This window comes from Ictalurus furcatus, chromosome 12 (assembly GCF_023375685.1).
Source record: "Ictalurus furcatus strain D&B chromosome 12, Billie_1.0, whole genome shotgun sequence".
Classification (NCBI taxonomy): domain Eukaryota; kingdom Metazoa; phylum Chordata; class Actinopteri; order Siluriformes; family Ictaluridae; genus Ictalurus; species Ictalurus furcatus.
Genome location: NC_071266.1, coordinates 5,562,096 through 5,584,332, shown reverse-complemented (window position 1 = coordinate 5,584,332; position 22,237 = coordinate 5,562,096). Strand labels below are relative to the sequence as shown.

Sequence of the window (22,237 nt, the reverse complement as noted above, 5' to 3'; positions counted from 1 at the left end):
ATCGCGAGTAAACCTATGCTAAAGGTTGTCCGATTGTAATCCCGGTGTGTTCCGTCATTAAAAACCCGTAATGCTAGATGTAGTCTGTTAAACCCCTGGTCTTTAGCTTGTCTTTGCCCAAACTGAAACAAGAGTGCAGGTTAGACAAACATGGTGCTCTTTCTGTCAACTTGAGTAAGGCCTCAGCAATGAAATGCCCACTTTTGAATTTAAACAATTACGAAGCTGAAAAAGGCACGTCTCTTTAGTGACTCGTAAAGACGTGAGACAAGGCAGAGAAGGAATTGTATTCCTTTGCAGCTGGGAGCATCTCGTGCTGCGTTTATTCATTCGGAAAACACTTTCCTCTTAAGTCACTTAGCAGAAGCTAAGTGAAATTTAGCCAGCAGCACTTTCTGAATTAATCAGGGACTACGTTTACATGGACAGCAGTAATCTAATTATTATCCTTACTCTGAGTAAGATAATAATGTGATTTAAGGTGTTTACGTGAGTCGCTTTTAGAATACTCCTGTCATGTTCCCGTTTTACACGTTATAGAACATAATTAGATTAATAGCCCGCGTCATTACGTCACCGCGCCACGCCGTCCGACGTCCCTCCAGAATTTCACGTATCGACATACAGTTCGTCTTCGTTATGGTACCGTATACAGTTTTGGGTGTTTTTATTTATTTTTTTTACGAACGCTTTAAGTGCAGTTAATTATTTGTCATGCTGTACGTGCTAATAGATGACTGCTTGAAGCGGTGGGTGTGTCCCAAATCGTGTAGTTACCGTTTATATAGTAGCCGAGATACATGTATTTTTCCCCACTACAGGCCTATAGTAGGAAAGTATGCGATTTGGGACGCAGCCGAACTCTCTTGTTCGACGTAAAACGTAAAACTGCCGTGTGTGATCGTGTCCTGTCGCAAAATGCGGTGAAAACTCCCACACGACGTTCATAATGTGATTAAGGTGTTTACATGTCACTACTACACGTCCATAATGCGACTAAAACAGGAGTACTCCACCTGTCTTAATTAGATTATTGCTTACTTCGATTATGACCTTAATTAGATTAAGGTAAGTAAAAATTGCTGTTGACATGGTAGTTTCTTAATTAGAGTATGGTCTTAATCGGATTAAGAGTGGATTATTGTTGTCCATGTAAACGCAGCTAGTGTGAACAGAGATCAGTCGAGTGAAAAGACTGTTAAATGGCATGGGAGAATTGTACCTCAGCTGATGAGACAGACTTGTGTTGATGCTGATAATCAAACTGATAACTTATGTCTGACTTATAATTCTTTACAGTGCGGCAGTAATGCTGTTTCTCCATGAGTAGATTGGGTTTTCTATGTAGAGGTAGACACAGTGACTTTAAAGTGAATTGGAATGAAGTCTTTTAAAATTCAATTTTCACTTTGGGCAAAACAGATGTTTAAAGTGTTCGAACTTGTGCGTGTGTTTTAAGATAAATTGAGATAAATGCAAAAAAAAAAAGAAATATTTCTTTCCAGCAAAGTTTGTAGTAGTTTTCAGAAAAACAATGTCTGTCTGTCTATCCTATCTTTACATATACACACCGATCAGCCGTAACATTTAAAACCACTTTGCTATTGTATGAATCCCCCTTGTGTTGACAAAACGGCTCTGACATGTCAAGGCATGGACTCCACAAGACCTCTGGAGGTGTGCTGTGGTGTCTGGCACTAAGACGTTAGCAGCAGATCCTTTAAGTCCTGTAAGTTGTGACTCGTTTGTCCAGTACATCTCACAGATGCTCGATCGGATTGAGACCTGGGGAATTTTTATTTCATCTTGCTGAAAGCGGCCACTGCCCTTAGGGAATACCGTTGCCATGAAGGTGTGTACTTGGTCTGCAACAATGTTTAGGTAGGTGATACGTGTCAAAGTAAAATCCACATTAATGCCAGGACCCAAGGTTTCCCAGCAGAACATTGCCCAGACCATCACACTGACTTTGCCAGCTTGCCTTCTTCCCATAGTGCATCCTGGTGCCCGCTCTTCCCCAGCTGAGTGACGTACACGCACCCGGCCGTCCACATGATGTAAAAGAAAATGTGATTCATCAGACCAGGCCACCTTCTTCCATTGCTCCACGGTCCAGTTCTAATGCTCAAGTGCGCATTGTAAGCGCTTTCGGCAGTGGACAGGGGTGAGCATGGGTACTCTGACCGGTCTGCGGCTATACAGCCCTGTACGCAGCAAACTGTGATGCACTGTGTGTTCTGACATCTTTCTATCATAGACGGTAACTTTTTCAGCAATTTGTGCTACAGTCGCTCTTCTGTAGGATCGGACCAGACAGGCTAGACTTCGCTTCCCACGCGCATCATTGAGCCTTGGGCGTCCATGACCCTGTCCCTGGTTCACCGTTTGTCCTTCCATGGACCACTTTTGGTAGGTACTAACCGTTGCATACCGGGAACCCCCCATGAGACCTGCCGTTTTGGAGATGCTCTGACCCAGTCGTCTAGCCATCACAATTCGGCCCTTGTTAAAGGCGCTAAGATCCTTACGCTTGCCCATTTTTTTCCTGCTTCCAACACATCAGCTTCAAGAACTGACTGTTCACTTGCTGCCTAATATATCCCACCTTTTAACAGGTGTCGTTGTAGCGAGATAATCACCGTTATTCACGTCACCTGTCCGTGGTTTTAATGTTATGGCTGATCTGTGTATATAGTAATATAGTAAATCCCCAGGCTGCCACACACACATGCAATGGCACTCATTCAGTCTAACCCAGGTGTACTGTTATTATGCTTATACAGTATGACAAAAGTTTACTTTATGGGTTGTTTGGGGCAACTAGTACTAAAGTTTCAGAATTATGCAACAAGGCAGTTAGCCTTGATAAATACATCAGGCCCTTTGCTCTAGAGTGATAAATCAGATACACTACCGGTCAAAAGTTTAGACACCCTCCTTTTTTTTTTTTTTTTTTTTTTTTCCTATTTTTTTTTTTTTTCTTTTCTCCCCCCTCTGGAATATCACAAATGGAACTAAGGGAATTATGTTGTGATAAAAGTATCAAAAGTATGTGTAGTATTTTAGCATCTTCAAAGTAGACCCCCTTTTTGCTTAGAATTTCCAGAAATGTATTCTTGGCATTTTCTCAACCGATTTCTTGAGGAATTTCCCCGAGACGCTTTTTAAACAGCGTTAAAGGCGTTCACACCTACTGTATGCTGGACTCTTATCGGCTGCTTTTCAGAATATTTCGCTCCAAGTCATCCGTTTTAAAAAAAAAAAAAAAAAAAAAAAAATTTGTAAATAAAATGTTAGTTTTCTAATGAAAGAAATGAATATGTTGGCACGATTATAATTTTGTCTAGAACACCGATTAAACACATTTAATCATACACTTTCGGATCAAGAGGTTTTCAGGCTCGTGAGAAACATTTCAGTCGAGTGTCTCCAAACTTTTGACCGGTAGAGCAATACTAATCCGTAATCATTAAAATGGGGCAAAGTAAAGGACAAAGAACATGTGTAGTGTAGCTAAAGTGTGTGTGAATCTCTGCAGTGTGACACGAAAAAACAACCATGATCCTTTTGGTGTCCATTACGCGATGTTCATCCCTATGGTGTCCAGCCAGTGCCTCCCTGAGCAGCGTGACAAATGGCTGCCGCTGGCCAGTTCGTTGAAGGTGGTCGGCACGTACGCCCAGACTGAACTTGCGCATGGTCAGTCATTCTCACTCTTGGAATCATGGGACATGTTCATTCAGATCCACAGGGTGACATGAGTCTACTACCAGAACCTGGTCTTATTTGATTAAGTTAATTTAATATATTTGAAGTATTTTTTTTTCTTTTCTATTTGTTGTTACGATGTATATTTTATTGAAATAGTAAAACAGGACTATATACAGCTGTATAATTGGTTAAACCTGTATTAGTTTTGTATTAGTTATCCGGGTGGAATAAGCACAGGTGCTGGTAGTGGACTTGCCTCTGAATCACTGCGGTCCAAAGTAAATAGTTTTACTGAGTGAAGGCCTTGACTGTTGACAGTGACCTGTGCGCCTGTTTGACAGCATTCCAAAAGCATTCGAAGCACAATCAATGTTCGTATCAGTTCACACTGGATGTGCGGTCGTCTGCTCGAGAAAGAAATATCTTCGGGAGGAAATAAAAAGAAAGAATTAACACGCAGTCAGGGCTTCTATCTCCCTCTTCTGTTTCACTCTTCTTACTGTCTGTCTTTGCATGTCTGGCTGGTGACAGAATGAGCTTAAAAAGCCTAAGCGCATGGTGGTGGGTTTAATATGACTTACATTATGCCTTCCTGCCATGTTTTCTGCCCTCTACTGATTAGACACATGCATAGAGAACATTTATTTATTTATTTATTTATTTATTTTTTTACAAAAAGGTAAATAGATGCACTGATGGACTATGTTTGGAGTGTGGAATTTAATACAAAAGAAAAATCTACTTTTGTATTAAATTCCCTACTCCAAACATAGTCCATCAGTTGCTACATGTGTGGTGTTCGACTAGGGAAAGGAAGTCTGCCTGAGACAAAGTCTTTTCGGAAAATATTCATCTCAAACTGTCTCACACAAACGAACGTTTCTCACACTTTTTTTTTTTTTTTTTTTTTTTTTTAAACCAGTTTACATGTGAGGCGGACTTCAACACTGAGATACCTTCCTTAAATTGTGCATGTTATGATCCATGTTGTTTTTTTTTAAATGCTGAATCTTTTCTCTTTTAATTTAATTTGACCTTTTTAACCCTTGTGCGTCAGTTAAAAAAAGTTACACATGGGTCCATAGAGGACAAAAATGGCCAAAAACTGTCATAAAAATATTATATATTTAAAAAAGTTTTTCCACTTTCACTCACGTCGATTTAAATTATTATTATTTTTTTTCTCGTTTTTACCAGAATCAGTTCTAATCATAATTAGCAAGCATTCGTTCATTTTCAGAATTGTAACCCTTTAAATGCTGGTTTGGTTACGTAACGCCACAGAGGGGTTGTTTTTTGTTTGTTTGTTTGTTTTTTAAATGGAAAAAAAGAAAAATAGTAATTATTTCCCATATACTAAATGCTAAGCAGAACTTGTTTTCTTTGATATGTCGATGACATATTAACAACATTCATTTTGATTCATTCATAATTTTTATGCAGTGTCGGATTTAAAAAAAAAAAAAGCAAACAAAAAAAAACCCTACCACTCAGATCCGTAAAGGACAAAAATGTCCATGTCAAAAAACTGTCATAGAAATATTTTATATATTTATATATATATAAATAAAATATATTCAACTTAATTATTTTTTTTTTTTTTTTAAACCAGCGTCTGTTCTCATCATAATTACCAAACATTCATTGATTTTCAGAATTTTAACCCTTTAAACGCCAGGTTATTTACATAATGCAAAAATCTCCAAAGCTCAGTAAACTTCTTTGACTCACATACATGGGGCGGGATTTGTGATTTCCAGTACAAGATCACTTCTTTCTTTTAAACTGTTCTCACACATACACACACACACAACATTTTCAGTACACACATACAAACCTACCAAGTCTGATATCCATACAAACAAACACACCCACACATTTACAGTCGCATTATTTATTCAGTTGGGCTGCAGCGCTCTAGAATACAGCAGAATCAGAAAAAAAGGAAAAGCATGTACAGGTGCATCTCAAAATAGTAGAATATCATGGAAAAGTTCATTTTTTTTCCCCCTGTAATTTAATTGGAAAAAGTGGAACGTTCATATTTTCTAGATTCATTACACATAGTGAAATATTTCAAGCCTTTTTTCTTTTAATTCTTGATGATGATCAGCTCACGGAAATCAAAAATCCAGTCTCTCAAAATTTGTGATGCACCTGTATTTTCCCCATAGGCTAAATCTGAGAAAGTGGTACACATTTCAGAATATATATATATATATATATATTTTTTTCTTTCTGCAATGTCCATGTTTTTAAACCTTGTCAACACAGAATGCATTAGTGCAGCTATTTTGTGTATCTAGTTTAAAATAGATTTCTGAAAGCAAATGTGGGTGAAAAATATTCAAATTCCCGTAAAAATACATACCTTTTTGCGAAATTCACGCTCCTTGCATTAACAGACAAAAAGGTAAATAAAAATGAAGACAAAAATGTCCCGTAAGGACGCACAAGGGTTAAACGTCGTTGATCCCGGATCGACACTTTGATATTATAGTAACGTCACCGAGTTTTAAAATCAAAAGTCCTTTAAATTGATTATCTGCATAATAACTTCACTCATTGCTTCACATGAATTAAACCAGTAATAATGAGATTATTACACTGATATATAATTAATATAATGGTATTAGTGTTATGGAAGTGATGCTTAATCAGGACCAAGATTCAAGATTTGTTTTTCTCTCCATATTTCTTCACCCCTCACCTTAACCATTCATCCTTTTTTACCCAACCTGCTTACTCTATCCTTTAAAAAAAAAAAAAACAACCCACTTCATTTTCATCTTTAATTCCTGCCTGGCTCGCAAAAACTCCCTGCCCCGCTTGAACCCTTTTAACCCGCGACTCCAGATGCGTACACAACGGACACTCCGAGCCTCTGGACCTGCACCTGGGGATGTTTCTGACCACGCTACTGAACCAGGCCTCGCCGACTCAGCTGGACAACCTCTTCACACCCGCGTGGAACCTGGAGATTATCGGCACCTATGCTCAGACAGAGCTTGGGCACGGTAAACAACCTGGCAGTCTGCAAGAACCTACTTTTGCATTTACAGGGATAAGGTGATGTAAAGCACTTTTCCTAGTGCAGAGATCAGGAAGAACATCATTTCTCAGCTTGGTGTAGTAACACTTACCGCTTTGGTATCTTCGAGTTGATCTCGGTGTGAATCCGAACATTCCGCATGCTTGAAATTAATCCGATCCTGTCCGGCATCGACTCCTAACCTGTAACACCCTGCTAGTCTCCTTACATCCCTCTTTTTCTCTGAGTTTTCTCAGAGAAGGTGCCCTTTTTTATTTTTTTTTTTTATGGCTGTCAAACATCAACTAGACCTAGTAGTTGAAATAACTTAATAGATTTCTTGATTTAAATAGATTGTAAAAAAAACAAATTCATGTAGTCAATCAGTCAAATGAGTAGGAGTTCTGAGCAGTTTACAGATTATAAGCTCCTGACACTTCTCTAGGCGGATCGACTGCATTCGGGTTTCTTTTTTGATCGAACGATCACTTTTTAAATTCTTTCCCAGCTTTTTGTTCGTCGTCGTATTTAATACTTTGGACCGCACGCTAGAGATTTTGTCATCCCCCCCGTTTCTTCTCTACACCGTTTGTGTGTTTTGTTTTTTAATATCGGAATTCCAGTTACACTGCATTTGTCTGTTTGCCGTTCAGGAACGCACATCCGTGGACTCGAGACCACGGCGACCTACGACCCCTCCACACAGGAGTTTGTCCTGAACAGCCCGACGATCACGTCCATCAAGTGGTGGCCAGGAGGACGTGAGCGACCTTCGTTTACACCACACAATGCATGCTATATGGAAATGATGCTCTCGTTTTATTACCGTTTCATAAAAGCGGTATCGCAGCATTAGTCTCTTTTTAGAATGTTTCAAACCTTTTGGGTGGGAAAGGTTCACTAGGCGCATAATATATAGAGAGTTTAGTCTCATCATTCTTGATGTGTATTTCATCTGTAAATAATTAAACGTCTCAATACTTTAAAGCCTAGTTCGCACTGCACCGGCAGACGCCGACCGACGCGGAAAATCACCCATTTTAAAAGTCGGCTGTTTGATTTTAAAATGTTGGGAAACGCAACCCGTCATGTTCACTCTGCCCCAACCGACACCAACACACGCTCCAAAAAAAGTTGGGACAGTTTACCACTGTGTAACATCACAACACTTATTAAGCGCTTGGGTGCTGCAGACACCAGTCGATTAAGTTTAGTTGTAAAGCCTTAACGTGCAGCGGCGAGTGGTGTTGATTGACAAACGGTTTACCAAAGTATTCCCAAGACCATATCAGGATATCCACTACAGACTCTTGACTGTTTTTAATACAGTGACGTCTGAGGGACCGGAGATCACGCGCTTTCAGAAGTGGTTTTCGGCCTCGCCCTTTACACACCGAGATTTGACCGGATTCTTGAATATTTTAATTATACTGTACGCTGTAGAAGGTGAAACGCCCAAAATCCTACTGATTTGTTTTTGGGGAATGTTGTTCTCAAAGTGTTGGATTATTGGCTGACGCATCTCTTTGCCTCGACCCATCCCTGCTCTTGAAGGACTAACCCTTTTTGGAGGCTCCTTATATTCTATGATTAGACGATTGCCTCACCTGTTTCACATCACCACCTTATTTAGCCCTAAATTGCCCTTGTCCCATCTTTTTTTGGAGCGAAGGAGGGAGGAGAAGGAGAAACGTACAGTTTCTCCAATATTCAGCTCTCCAGTTTGTGTCGGTCTGTGCCTGGTCATGTGTTCGAAAGGAGGATTAAGTGTGATGTGTTTTGTCTGTAGTGGGTAAGACTGCCAATCACGCCATCGTGTTGGCCCAGCTCTACACGCAGGGCAAGTGTTACGGCCTCCACGCCTTCATCGTACCTATACGGTGTATGAAAACCCACCAGCCTCTGCCAGGTATGTCTGTGTTTATATTCCTATGCCTTGATCGCTATTTGCTCCTTTAGAATTAGAGCTATGACCAGTATGTACTGATAAAATACGGCAGTGTTAAAGAATCGGTTTGTCTTGTGTGTTTTAGCACTCTCTTGTAAACTGAACTGACACAAAAAATCAAATAAAATTTTACAAGCCTCTAACTGGCCCTACTATTCTATTTAATGTAAAGGAAAAGATATGAACGGCTCAGTTTCGTTCGGTGGTGGAGCGAATTTCAGGGCCAGAAAAATGTCAACAGAATCCATTAACGAAGCAACTAACAAAAGATTGTAAAATGAAAGTTTTTCTAAAGTGTCTTTAACACTATTAGAAGATGTTCGTGTGAACAAAAGCATTTACATTGCACAAACTGCATATTTAAGGTTCCACAGACTTCTGTGGTAATCATGGTAAATGGCACACTTATATAGCGCTTTTATCCAAAGTGCTTTACACTGTGTCTCATTCACTCACACACTCGCACACCAACGGTAGCAGAGCTGCCACGCAAGGCGCTAACTTGCCATCAGGAGCAACTTGGGGTTCAGCGTCTTGCCCAAGGACACTTCGGTATGTGGAGTCATTTGGACCAGGAATCGAACCGCGATTAGTGGACACCTACGATTAGTGTAACCCTACGATTAGTGTACAACCGGCTCTACCACCTGAGCCATAGCCACCCGTACTTGATGCTGATAAAGCATCAAGTAAAGCATGTCGTCATGATGAGGCAAAACCTTAAACACTTTTGTCATTATTTGATCTTAGTAAAGGTCAGAACTTTATATTTTAATATCTTAAAATAAGGTGGCTTAGTGGTTAGCACGTTCGCCTCACACCTCCAGGGTCGGAGGTTCGATTCCCACCGTGGCCCTGTGTGTGCGGAGTTCGCATGTTCTCCCCGTGCTGCGGGGGTTTCCTCCGGGTACTCCGGTTTCCTCCCCCAGTCCAAAGACATGCATGGTAGGCTGATTGGCACGTCCAAAGTGTCCGTAGTGTATGAATGTGTGTGTGAGTGTGTATGTGATTTTGCCCTGCGATGGACTGGCACCCTGTCCAGGGTGTACCCCGCCTCGTGCCCGATGCTCCCTGGGATAGGCTCCAGGTTCCCCGTGACCCTGAAAAAGGAGTAAGCGGTAGAGGATGGATGGATATCTTAAAATAAGGGAACCATTTGATAGAACCTTATCTTTTTAAGGTCGCAATATTTAAGTGGCTTGTTTTTATATTTACAAATATACAGTGAATTTCTGTTTGCTGGTTTGTGCTTTATTTTTTTTTTATTTTTTATTTTTCTTTCCAAGCCTGTAAAAAGATAGTCAGAATCAGTGGTGTGTGTGTGTATTTAGCAATTTTGTGTTTTATCAGACTAGGACAATTTTCTTTGCACAGTGAAATGCTATATAATATGCTGTATATTGAGCACTAGCATAACTGTAATCTGCCTATTTAATCTGTTTGTGGTAGGCGTGAAAATCTAAACCTGACTATCGGAGAGTGGCGTTTAGTTTTAGATACAGTGCGTCAGAATTCCAGATCAGTTAAAATGGCTGTTAAATGAATGCGATTTGTGCACCAAAGCGATATACATATAGACCCCCCCCCCCTTTGAACAGACAGAATTTAGGTTCTGTGAAATATTCACTATTTGTATGATATCTGCAGGAGTTGTGATTTGTTGAGTCCACCTTGTGTGCAGGCGTGGTTGTAGGTGACATTGGCCCCAAATTCGGCTTCGACGAGGTGGATAACGGATACCTGAAGCTGGACAACATTCGGATCCCGCGTGAGAACATGCTGATGAAGTACTCCAAGGTGAGGCGGCACGCGAGTTCTACCCAACGCTGAGATACAGAAGTGTACCAAAAAAGGACATGAAACATATTGGTGTATAAACGCTGTGTGCGTGTGTAGGTCCAACCTGATGGCACGTACTTGAAGCCCCCCAGTGATAAGCTGACGTACGGCACCATGGTGTTTATCCGCTCCATAATCGTAGGAGAATCGGCCATTGCTCTGGCCAAATCCTGCACCATCGCAATCCGCTACAGCGCAGTCCGTCATCAGTCCGAACTACGAGCCGGGTGAGGGATCAAACACGTTTGTTCCTTGTATTCCACAGCAGTTTGCCAATGCTCTGTTTGTTTGTTTTTTTTTTTTAAATTTAAGTTATTGAAAACACAAGCACTTTCTGCTCGTTTATAGTCATGTTCAATATGGTGGAACATCTCCGAGACAAGTTACTTATCTTTATCACTTACGTTATAGCAGCTAAAACCCTTATAACCATACCACTTTTCTTTTTTTCTCACTGTTACCAATGTCATGTTACCAAGTAACTGCAAAGCCCTCTATCTAGAAGATTCTCGCATGTCTAATGCACTGTGACTAAAATACATGAACATCACCTCAGAGAAATCTCCACCGTGAATCTGTTTATATGCGGCTTTCGACATGCAAGTCCCTGTGCATGTTGTTACTATGGAAACGACAAGATTTCAATTAGCAGGAGAGTATTATTATAAACCTGTTATATGGCTTGAAATAGTAGTGCGAGTTGTATGAGCTCAAACTGTCGTCCGATGTCTTCTACACACAGGGAGCCTGAGCCGCAGATCTTGGACTACCAAGCTCAGCAGCATAAGCTCTTCCCGCTGTTAGCCACAGCCTACGCCTTCACCTTTGTGGGCCAGTACATGAAGAACACGTATAATCGCATCACTGGAGACATCAACCAGGGAGACTTCAGCCAGCTGCCCGAGGTACGACGATGAGGGTTCAGTCAGTGCTGTTAACGTGATTTGTAGTCCTACAGTCACGATATTGTATGTTATACGGAGGATTTTGGCATATTTATTATGTCCTAGTAATGAGAGGTGGCGAGTAACATACTGCGGTACATTTACTAGAGTGACTTGTTGAATAAATTGCACTTGCGGTTTTAACCCGTAAATCCGAGCTACCAATATTCCTTTACTTCACTGAATATTTATGTCAAGCTTTGTTCGTAACGTCATTTCTTTGCTTGCTGTTATACCGTAGCGTCTTCTGTACATTTGATTCTCTGTATCACATCCTTGGGATATTCTTGATGAGGCCACGCCCACTTTGTTGTTTTACCAGTCAAACATTTTCAGTTACATCCATCCATCCATCTTCTATACCGCTTATCCTTTCTTCAGGGTCACGGGGAAACCTGGAGCCTATCCCAGGGAGCATTTGGCACAAGGCGGGGTACACCCTGGACAGGGTGCCAATCCATCGCAGGGCACAATCACATACACACTCACACACCCATTCATACACTACGGACACTTTGGACATGCCAATCAGCCTACCATGCATGTCTTTGGACTGGGGGAGGAAACCGGAGTACCCGGAGGAAACCCCCGCAGCACGGGGAGAACATGCAAACTCCACACACACAGGGCCACGGTGGGAATCGAACCCCCGACCCTTGTGTCCCAAAAAGACAGTTGTTCCACGAACATCCACGAACTTATGGATATGTTTGTGTCTGTGATCATGCTGACTATAATATTAGACATGTTATCTAGCAACAATTAGCTAACCGTTAACTCTGACTGTCTTTCTCTCTGTCCATCGCTCTCTCTCTCTCTCTCTCTCTCTCTCTCTCTCTCTCTCTCTCTCTCTCTCTCTCACAGCTCCATGCTCTGGCTGCGGGTTTGAAAGCGTTCACTACCTGGACCGTGAATGCAGGGATTGAAGTGTGTCGGATGGCATGCGGAGGACACGGTTACTCTCGAAGCAGCGGCCTGCCGGACATCTACGTCACCTTTACGGCCACGTGCACCTACGAGGGCGAGAACACCGTCATGATGCTGCAGACAGCCCGGTACCCACACCTGACGCATGCGGATTTACCTTCACATAATGCTGATGATGATAGTTTCATACTTTAATCATGCCTAGTGAATAAAGTTAAAGGAGGTTTGAATCATTCTGCTTAGTCCACCACTTTGCCACTGTTTTTGCCGATCCATATACCAGTAAAAGTGTGAATAAGCACATAGCATAGAGGTCTATTAGGTTTATCCGCCTCGCCACTCTCACCAGAATTTTTCCCTATTCCATGTGCCTGAGCATAAACTGAAGCAATACAGCCGTGTAATAGTTTGCCGTGTTCGTGTTTGTTCTTGCGGTTCAGGTACCTGGTGAAGAGCTACCGACAAGTGCGCGACGGAAAGCAGCTCACTGGCATCGTGTCGTATTTGAACGAATCTCACCAGCATTTACAGCCTCAACCCACGGGCTCCAGACCCGCGGGCTCCAGACCCACAGTCATCAGCATCAACGACCTGCAGAGCCTCGTAGAGGCCTACAAACTCCGTGCTGCCAAGTGAGTGACACACACACACACGCACAGCACTGCTGTGTTTTACTTGTTGCCTTCTAAGTAAGAAAGTGACTGTCTCATTCAAGTGCTGCCAAAACTCAGGGCTAGTGACTGCATCCTGTAGCGTCCATGTTACAAAAAACATTCAAATATCGTATTGTCTAACTAAATATCAGTCAGCCTAGGTGAGCGTAGACCAGTCCCAATAAAACGAAGCTATAAGGAACGTTATAGGAATTTTAAAAACTTTAAACGTCAGGATTAAGAGCAGAATTTTAACTGAGTGAAGTGCTCAGGATGGGCTTTACTGCTTCAGGAGATCAGCGAGATGTGCAAAAGCTAACCAGTTTAAATACAAAATGTCAATACACGAACAATGTGAACTGAACAAGACTATTTCATGTACTATGACTTTAGAGATAAGAGTATATTGAAAGAATGGCAAAAAAAAAAAGCGTGTTTTTGACACAGCCTGTTGTACATGTAATTGATCTTAGCCTGGTGGAAACGGCAGCGAAGAGCCTGCAGACAGAGCTCCAGCACAGCAAGAGCCAAGAGGACGCCTGGAACAACAGCTCCTTAGAGCTCATCCGAGCCTCCGACGTATGCCTCTGGCGCTTTCTTCAATTTGATTACCGTTTGTGCAAATCGGGTGGAGTTATCATGCTTCCTAATGTCTCATGTACCTGATTCCAGCCTGCACCGCAATGGCCCGAGTTTGAGTTTGTTTAGAGCAAAACACGTGGTTAGAATTGGACAGGACTGCACGACGGAGCATATTCCGGGACGATTAATTGTAATGAGCAACGGCGATTTCATTATTGAGCAAAACGATCATGAATGTCATGCTGTTATCAAGCAGACGTAGCGTAGCGCCAACTTTTAACGAGGTTGTGGTTGCCGTTTAAAGCTGGATCAGACCAGCCTGGCATGGATTATTTTCCTGCGTAATATCGCCAGTGCGTTGCAGTCAATTTTGTCCAGTATTTTTGGCCATCAGTGCTTGTCAGGCTAATGTGTGCACGTGTATCTTTTTTTGATGCCTATGAGTTTGTGGGTGTTTTGTCTCACTGTGTGCGTGTGTCCCCAGGCCCACTGTCACTATGTAGTGGTGAAGCTGTTTGCCGCTAAGCTGAGTGAGATCGGTAACACAGCCGTGTACTCCGTCCTCAGCACTCTGGCTCTGCTGTATGCCCTGCACGGTGTTGCCAGCAACTCTGGAGACTTTTTGCAGGTTATACACACACACTTTTTCTTTCTTTCTTTATTTTGTATTCCATGAAATGTACTTCTTAAGCAACACTAGAATACTCTGTCAACTAGCTGCAGCAGATAAAGCACTAGGACCGATGCCAAAGCACACACACGGTGCGATGACCTTAGGAATATATTAACATTTATTCATTTCATTCAGTGTGACTAAGAAGCGAGTCAGAATCAGACCCACACAGCTGTTAAAGCACACCTATTATGGATTTGAAACGATTTAAAAGATTCATTCTAAACTCCTCCTTTCAGAAGGCATACTCTGCTCTGATTGGTCCGATGCCCCGGTCTCTTGTGATTGGTCTACCGCTGTCAGCATGTTTCAAAAAGGAAACGCTCACTACCGTAATGAGTTTCAGCTCCGCACGGAAAAAAAAATGAAGACCAGAGGCGGGGCTTTTTGTTAGAAACCTACGTAGGTCTACCTAAGTAAGTCTGGAATTACTAAAGACTCGTTTCAGCTGTTCAGAATCGCTTCCTTCTTTCGGGAGTCGATAACTCCGTTTGTCTTTCGCTTCGATTTTCACAAACGGCTCTGTAACACACTACATGACGGGTAATATGTGAAAAACCATAATAGGTGCACTTTAAAGGAGTAATTCGGGCAAAAATGATGACCTCCTTTTTCTCCCGATGACATCCCGACTGATTTTAGTTTAGCGTAGCTAACAAGTAACACAAGACTGACTCATGCAGCATTCGCCTCATCTTCATATACGATGTGCTTCTATTTTGTAAAATCGCAGTTCAAAGTGGAATTGTATCATCATCGACTTTGTGAGTAGAATGACTTGAAATTACACTAAAGGCTGTTTTATGCTTCTGCATCGAAGCATATTTGTGTCGCAATGCAGAGAGGGGGTTTATGGGAAAGTGCGGTCCACAGAGTGCCATCCTCAAATAATTCTGTTATGCATCGTGTGCACATAGCTACGACGCTATGCGTCAACCAGTACATCAGCGGGACGCTTGATTTTAGTCACGGAGGGGTGTCCGGTTGCGTACCCAGAAATTGTGTGACGAGATGTTACGACCCTTCTTCGCTGGATTTGATCAAGAGTAATGTTGTCACTGTGGGATGCAGATGAAATGCAGCTTATGCAGAACTCTTTTATTTATAAAGTACTATAAATGCGTATGTGAAACTAAAAAAAATAGTGTTTCGTTCATGTTAGTTAGCGTTTAGTGCCGGGGTAGGTAAAATGAACGTTGGGGGGGGGGGTGCATTTCAGAAACTCAGTGGGCGGAGCTTCCAATGTGTGAGGTCCTCACTCGTCTTTTTCTGTAGAGAAAATCTGAAAAATCCCAAATTGTTTATTATTTTGGTCATTTTTAATACTCAGTAGCGTGCGATCTGCGATTTCAAACAAGTGAATATTATTGATCCGTTTATATTACTCCATTCATTCAAGATTTTTATTTTCTGGCCCTTAGTGGATATGTTCATGTTGGGTGCAAATACAAATGCAGACACCTGTCTGAGCACTCGCACCCAACGCTCTCTTTAGAAATGTGCAAACCAAGATGTGCAGTATAAACTAGGCTTAAAAAAAAAACAACTTATGGCTGCCACCATAATATTCCAGCATTGAGCTTTCTTCATTTTTGTAAAAATTTATTTATTTATTTTTTTAATAGATTACAATTAGTCACTTGGTGAAGAACTGTCTGCAGGTGTTTACAGAAAAGATTTAGGGTAACATGGACTTATTAGCTACATTGGCATTGTAGTCAAACTAAAGAAGCAATTGTCAAACACCAAAAACTGTATGTAACATTTTGTTGATCAGTTGCATTTGGGGTAAGGGGAAAATCTGAGCACACTTTTTTGCAGCACTTTACCATTAATGCACCGTCGCCGGAGGCCACCACACTCCTCACTGAATCTGGAAAGCTCCTGTTCCGTCAGCTATACTGAAACCTTGTTTTTCTGTTACGTGCGTATTTTCCAGGCTGGTCTACTGACCGTTCCTCAGCTGGCTCAGATCACTCAGAGGATAAAGGCCCTGATGGCGGAGATCCGTCCGAACGCTGTGGCTCTAGTGGACGCCTTTGACTACCGGGACGAGATGCTGAACTCGACGCTAGGCCGCTACGACGGGAACGTCTACGAGAACATGTTTGAGTGGGCCAAGAGTTCTCCACTCAACCGTACAGAGGTAAAGGAACAGCATTGTAGTGGATTAGAGTGAGCTCCCTTCATATATTGGCACCCAGCCTATTAAAACCTGAGCAACGTAGTTTATTGTAGCTCAGGTCTACTCCGACCTGAGAAAGAGCCATTATACTGTATAGAGCGAGCTTGTATATAGCTGCAAACCTCACCGGAGCTTTTTATTACCCTGGATCATTTAAATATTTACTCATTTACTCGTGTGGTGGAGGCGAAGAACACCACTCCATGATGTACGGGTGAAATGATATGACAGAAATATCATAGCACGATTCTCAAAGGCATTTCTGTGACGCACAGTGTATCACACTATATAGGTTTGTCCACAAAAAAAAAACAAAAAACTTGTTTGCTACTTTATTTAATGTAAAAATTTTGAAATAAATATTTATTTATAAACATTTTCAAATATATATAACGCTTAAGAAAAATAATTTTTTAATTTGACAATGTTTAAAGATATTATTAAAAGACGACCTATTGTTAAAAGTGGATTCTGGTAGCTGTGCTGCTTTAGTTCTTCTGGATCTTAGCGCAGCATTTGATATGGTCGATCATACTATTCTTATTGAACGTCTAAGGCAGCACGTTGGCATCCAAGGGACTGCCCTCAGTTGCTTTACCTCTTATCTGCACAACAGAACATGTTTCTGTTAAAATTGAAATCTTTTCGTCATCATCAGCTTGTATCACCTGTGGGGTTCCTCAAGGTTCCATTTTGGGACCAGTGTTATTTTCATTATATTTGCATCCCCTTGGTTGTATTTTTAGGAATTTCATGTCATTTTTATGCTGACGATACACCATGTACCTTCCTTTGAAGTCTGATGATGTATCTGTTAAATCTCTTTTTGAATGCCTGGAAGATGTAACATGCTGGAGGGACAACAGCTTTCTCCAACTGAATGACAAAAAGACAGAGATGAAAATTTTTGCTCCTAGTAACTGTGTAAATAATATTTCAGAGCATCTAGGCCCTCGGTTATCTAATTTGCATGTCTATGTCAAACAATCTGGGTTTTATTTTTGACACAGAATTAAAGTTTGACAGGCGAATAAACTCCGTTGTGAAGAATAGCTAGGAACTTAAATCTGTCTCATCATTTCATGACCTGGAGATTTCACCACACCTGCAGCAAGGTTGCTGACCAATACAAGAAAGAGGGATCATATAATCCCCTTATTTTGGCCTCTCTGCACTTGTTACCGATTCAGTTTAGAGTAATGTATAAAGTGCTGCTGTATGCTTCTGTATGTAAAGCTCTACATGGGACTTGTACCAGATTTCTGAGCTTATTGCTTTCCACCACTCTCAGAGAACTCTTATATCCAACAACCAGCTGCTTCTTGATCATCCTTGGTCACCGTTAAAGGGTAAAGGAGATTGTTCTCTGTTGCTGCCCCAAAACTGTGGAATGGAGTACCATTTGTTTATTAGATCCTCAACCTCCAAACGTCCCAGTTCACCACAACACTCTCTGCCTGTGAGCCCTCTAGATCTGCTCCTTTACCTAAAGAAAAACTATTCACAAAAAGCTTGAGTAAACAAATGTGTTTTCAGCCCGGACGTAAACACTGAGTCGCGAACACTCATTGGAAGGCTGTTCCATAACTGTGGGGCTTTGTAAGAGAAAGCTCTTCCCCTTGCTGTAGCCTTCACTATTCGTGATATTGCTTGCACTTTTTGAACGAAGTAGGTGTGGTGGATCATAAAAGACCAAAGGTTCACTCAGGTGCTTCAGTGCTTTATACGTCAACGGTAGTATTTTATCATCAATGCGAAATTTTACTGGGAACCAATGAAGTGTGGATAAGATCGGGGTGATGTGGTCCTATCTTTTGGTTCTAGTAAGGACTCTTGCAGCTGCATTCTGGACTAACTGGAGCTTGTTTATGCTCCTACTGGAACATCCAGACAGTAAGGCATTACAGTAATAGTGATCGCCTAGAGGTGATGAAAGAATGAGCTAATTTTATTATATTATTCCATTATATTTCTTATCTTGGCAATATTTCTGAGATGAAAGAAGGCTATCCTAGTTATATTATCTACATGAGTGTCAAATGAAGGACTGGGGTCAATAATCACACCAAGGACTTTTACTGCTGCACATGATGAAACAGAAAGTCCATCCGGAGTTACTATGTAATCAGAAAGCTTACTTCTAGCTACACGTGGTCCTAGTACAAGTACTTCTGTCTTATCAGTATTTAGTAAAAGGAAGTCAGTGTGCATCCAGTGTCTAATGTCCTTTACACATTCCTCAATTAACACATTCCTTATTATTATTAAGCTGCTGTCTGTCATCTGGCTTCGCTGAAACATACAACTGTGTATCATCGGCATAACAGTGGAAGCTAATTCCATGTTTCCGAATAAATATAATATCAATATCCATTTTATAAATAAATTTGAATTGAAAAGATATGATCCACAATATCACAGTAACGCATATTGTGACGAATGATTTATTTAGTTTTTCAGTATGGGGAAATTCTTCAGGACAGAGGGGCGTTTGTGCGTTCCTGTTTCTTGGTAACATGACAAACTGCGTTTGTTTTGTCTTATTAACTTTGAGAGAGAGAAGAAAGGAGAGGCTGGTGAGGAAACGGTAATGCTATAAAGCTGTACTATACGTGATAACAGGAACTAAATTGTCACATGGGTATGCTATAATATTAAATGTAACTGTAAATGGTTAAAACATGCGATGGGCTTTTCGTTAATAAATAAATCACTTTGTGTTGGGCCATCTCGCAGCACACACCTGATTATTTTTCCTCCAAACCCTGACGTGCTTTATTCCCTACATAATGAACAAAATATTCATTATTCTAAGTATACATTCTGCACAGTTCATTCACTGGGTTGTAATTTATAATGTGTCTTAATCAGTCCCTCCACGATCGCATAAATGAACCCAAAATCGAGGAAACGCCACAATATTCGGAGGAGAATTACCAGTTTTTCTTTTCCCGCAATTTCAGGCCAAGACGCGTCATGTGACGTCATCACAACGCGCATTCAGTCAAAGCCCTCTTCGATTCGCGTGCGTCGAACATGAGTACGGCTAAAAGGTCTCGTTTACCAACAAACATCACTGTGAACGACCGGGCAAAACTATTTTGTGCAACTGCAATTTCACCAATTCAAGTAGTTTTCTGCAAAAAAAAAAAAAGAAAAAACTAACCCAAAAAAAAAAGTCCACAAGTTGCATCGCAAATTTAAAAAAAAAAAAAAGCCGCAGCAAAATCAAGCCTTTTTGGCAGCAGCAATTAAAATAAATAAATTAAATAAATCCTCAAAATCATCTCAAACGTCCTAATTTTGTGTCTTTCTGTCTGCACGAAATCACCTTGCATTTCTACCTGGGTTTCAATGTGCAGCTTCATTTACACTCTGGAATCTGTCTTTATTTATTTATCTATTTCTTTCTTTCTTTCTTTCTTTTCTTCTCTCCTCCACTTTAGGTCCATGAATCATACTACAAGCACATGAAACCTCTGCAGTCCAGACTGTGAGCATGAAGCTGGGACTTCTCTTCAACGAACATACAGTGCTGTGAGAAAGTATTTGCCCCCATCATGATTTCATCTGTTTGTGTGTACATCTCGTACTAATATAGTTTTAGATCTTGAAATGAAATACAACATAAAACAAAGGCAAACCGAGTAAGCATACGAGACATTTTTGGGGGTTTTTTTGTTTTTTTTATTGACGCCAAAAAAAGTGTTATCCAACACCTATCACCCATGTGAAAAATGTATTGCCCTCTTAAACTTAAAATCTGATTGTGCTACATTTTAGCAGCCATAACTGCAACCAAACGCTTCTGATAACTGGAGATCAGACTTTCACATACTTCTCGGACTAGGACTTAATCCTATGATCATTGTCTTGCTGCATAATCCAGCTGCGCTTGAGTTTCAATTTAGGGACTGAAGACCGGACATTCTCCTTTAGGATTTTCTGCGAGCAGAATTCATGGGGTTTTTTTTTTTTTTTTACAATTGCCCAGGCCCTGAAGCAGCAAAGCATCCCCACACCATCACACTTCCACCACCATGCTTGACCGTAGGTATGATGTTCTTTTTGTGGAATTCTGTGTTTGGTTTACACCAGATGTAACGGGACTCCTGTCTTCCAAACAGTTCACTTTTGACTCAATAATCCACAGAACATTCTCCCAAAAGGTTTGAGGATCATCAAGGTATGTTTTGGCAAAATTCAGACAAGCCTTAACGTTCTTCTGGGTTATCACTGGTATCTCTAGTCCAGCTGAACCCCATTATGAATTCAGTTTCATAGATTTGGGAAATTAGTAACTAAGGGGGCAAATACATTTTCACACAGGCCCAGTTGGTATTGGATAGCTCTTTTTTGCTTCAGTAAATAACATTATCATTTAAAAACTGTATTGTGTGTTTACTCAGGTTGCCTTTGTTTTGTCTTAGATTTTGTTTTCATTTCTGAAACAATTTAGTATGAGATCTACACACAACAACAGAGGATATCAGAATGGGGGCAAATACTTTTTCACGGCGCTGTATAAGGGCACTAATTCCTAGACGGAGTATAATCTCTCAATCACGTATAATTTATCTGACCGAGCATTTGTGATTCTAGTCCATATGAATCAGAGTGCTGCTCTGGGATCAGTTTCTCACTTATTTTAATTTTTTTGTAGGTTAATTCTTTAATCCAAAGCGACTTAGTAGTGAGGAAGTTTGTCGCGGCTGTTTGGCATTCCAAGGATGTAAATTCAGAACCATCGTAACACTACTGTAGAAATGTAACCAGTGAGCTCCTACTGCCACGGTTTGTCTTGCACATTTTAGGTAATCTGTGCAAATAGACAGGGCTGCTGATCCCAGGTCAGAACAGGATAAATATGGGTCTGGATAGATATACTGTATGTGGTCCAAAGTGGAACAGAAACACTGCATTCAGGAGACACTGAGACATTTGATATTAGCGTCAGTGATATCAGTGAAACGTGATGGTTATTACATCTCTGAAATGAATGACCTAAATCATTTTTAGTAGGTACAGCACGTTCTGATGGTGTACCGAAACCGTTCGGTGGTCCTGATGAGACTCCGCATTTATTGAATCATTGATGCGTGTTGTTTTGATCAATTTTAAAAAGTCACAACAATGTGTCCTTTTTAGATTTCACATTAACATGTCCGTTCTCCTGATTTTCAGAAAGGATTTTCATAGTGAAGTAACATGTACGTGTGATTTTCAGCAATAAAAATCGCTAACACGATTAGGAAGTATTTGAAAACTCAAGACTAGACTAAATGCTGTATCAGAAGCAGTACAAATATAAAAGGAGACTGCCTGATGCATAGAAGCACCTTATACGACGAAGCCACGTGCATTGTAATATTTTTCTCTGACCAGACAGGATTCCCTGTTTCTGGAGATTAGAAGGTTGTATAATTATGGATATTTGCGTGACCGTTGAAGGCACAGCTTTCACTTCACTTTATAACGTCCTGCCTTAATTCGTTCACATGGTAGTTTTATTCACGGCCAGTGCACTTCCGTCTTTTGTTCTATGGGAAACTTTTTCCACTGTGTCAAGTAAATGGCTTAGTCTTGTTCACTTTCTGATTTTTGTCCCATTTATGCTGAAATGAATCGGTAGTAAAACTAGTCTAACTCTGTAGGGAATGGGGAATGCTAAAACCATGGAAATTTTATTTCTGATAGTTGGTGTCAATCACTTGATTATGACAAATAAAATATTCCCAATCAAG

The 22,237-nt window shown here is 40.9% G+C and overlaps 1 protein-coding gene across 3 annotated transcripts in view; it reads left to right on the top strand.

Moving 5' to 3' along the window:
• acox1 (acyl-CoA oxidase 1, palmitoyl) overlaps positions 1-22,237 on the top strand; it is a 26,198-nt gene extending 3,961 nt beyond the window's left edge. Inside the window, exons 3-14 of one of the 3 annotated variants that reach the window (XM_053637236.1) lie at positions 6,568-6,728; positions 7,396-7,503; positions 8,532-8,651; positions 10,372-10,487; positions 10,587-10,756; positions 11,272-11,434; positions 12,338-12,528; positions 12,841-13,032; positions 13,527-13,632; positions 14,120-14,263; positions 16,248-16,454; positions 19,940-22,237. In XM_053637236.1, coding sequence (XP_053493211.1) covers positions 6,568-6,728; positions 7,396-7,503; positions 8,532-8,651; positions 10,372-10,487; positions 10,587-10,756; positions 11,272-11,434; positions 12,338-12,528; positions 12,841-13,032; positions 13,527-13,632; positions 14,120-14,263; positions 16,248-16,454; positions 19,940-19,990 — 1,729 coding nt within the window. In that variant the 3' untranslated portion in view covers positions 19,991-22,237. Of the gene's footprint in view, positions 1-3,538; positions 3,700-6,567; positions 6,729-7,395; positions 7,504-8,531; positions 8,652-10,371; positions 10,488-10,586; positions 10,757-11,271; positions 11,435-12,337; positions 12,529-12,840; positions 13,033-13,526; positions 13,633-14,119; positions 14,264-16,247; positions 16,455-19,939 lie in introns of all 3 variants that reach the window. The other 2 variants (XM_053637237.1, XM_053637238.1) reach the window with 2 other exon arrangements.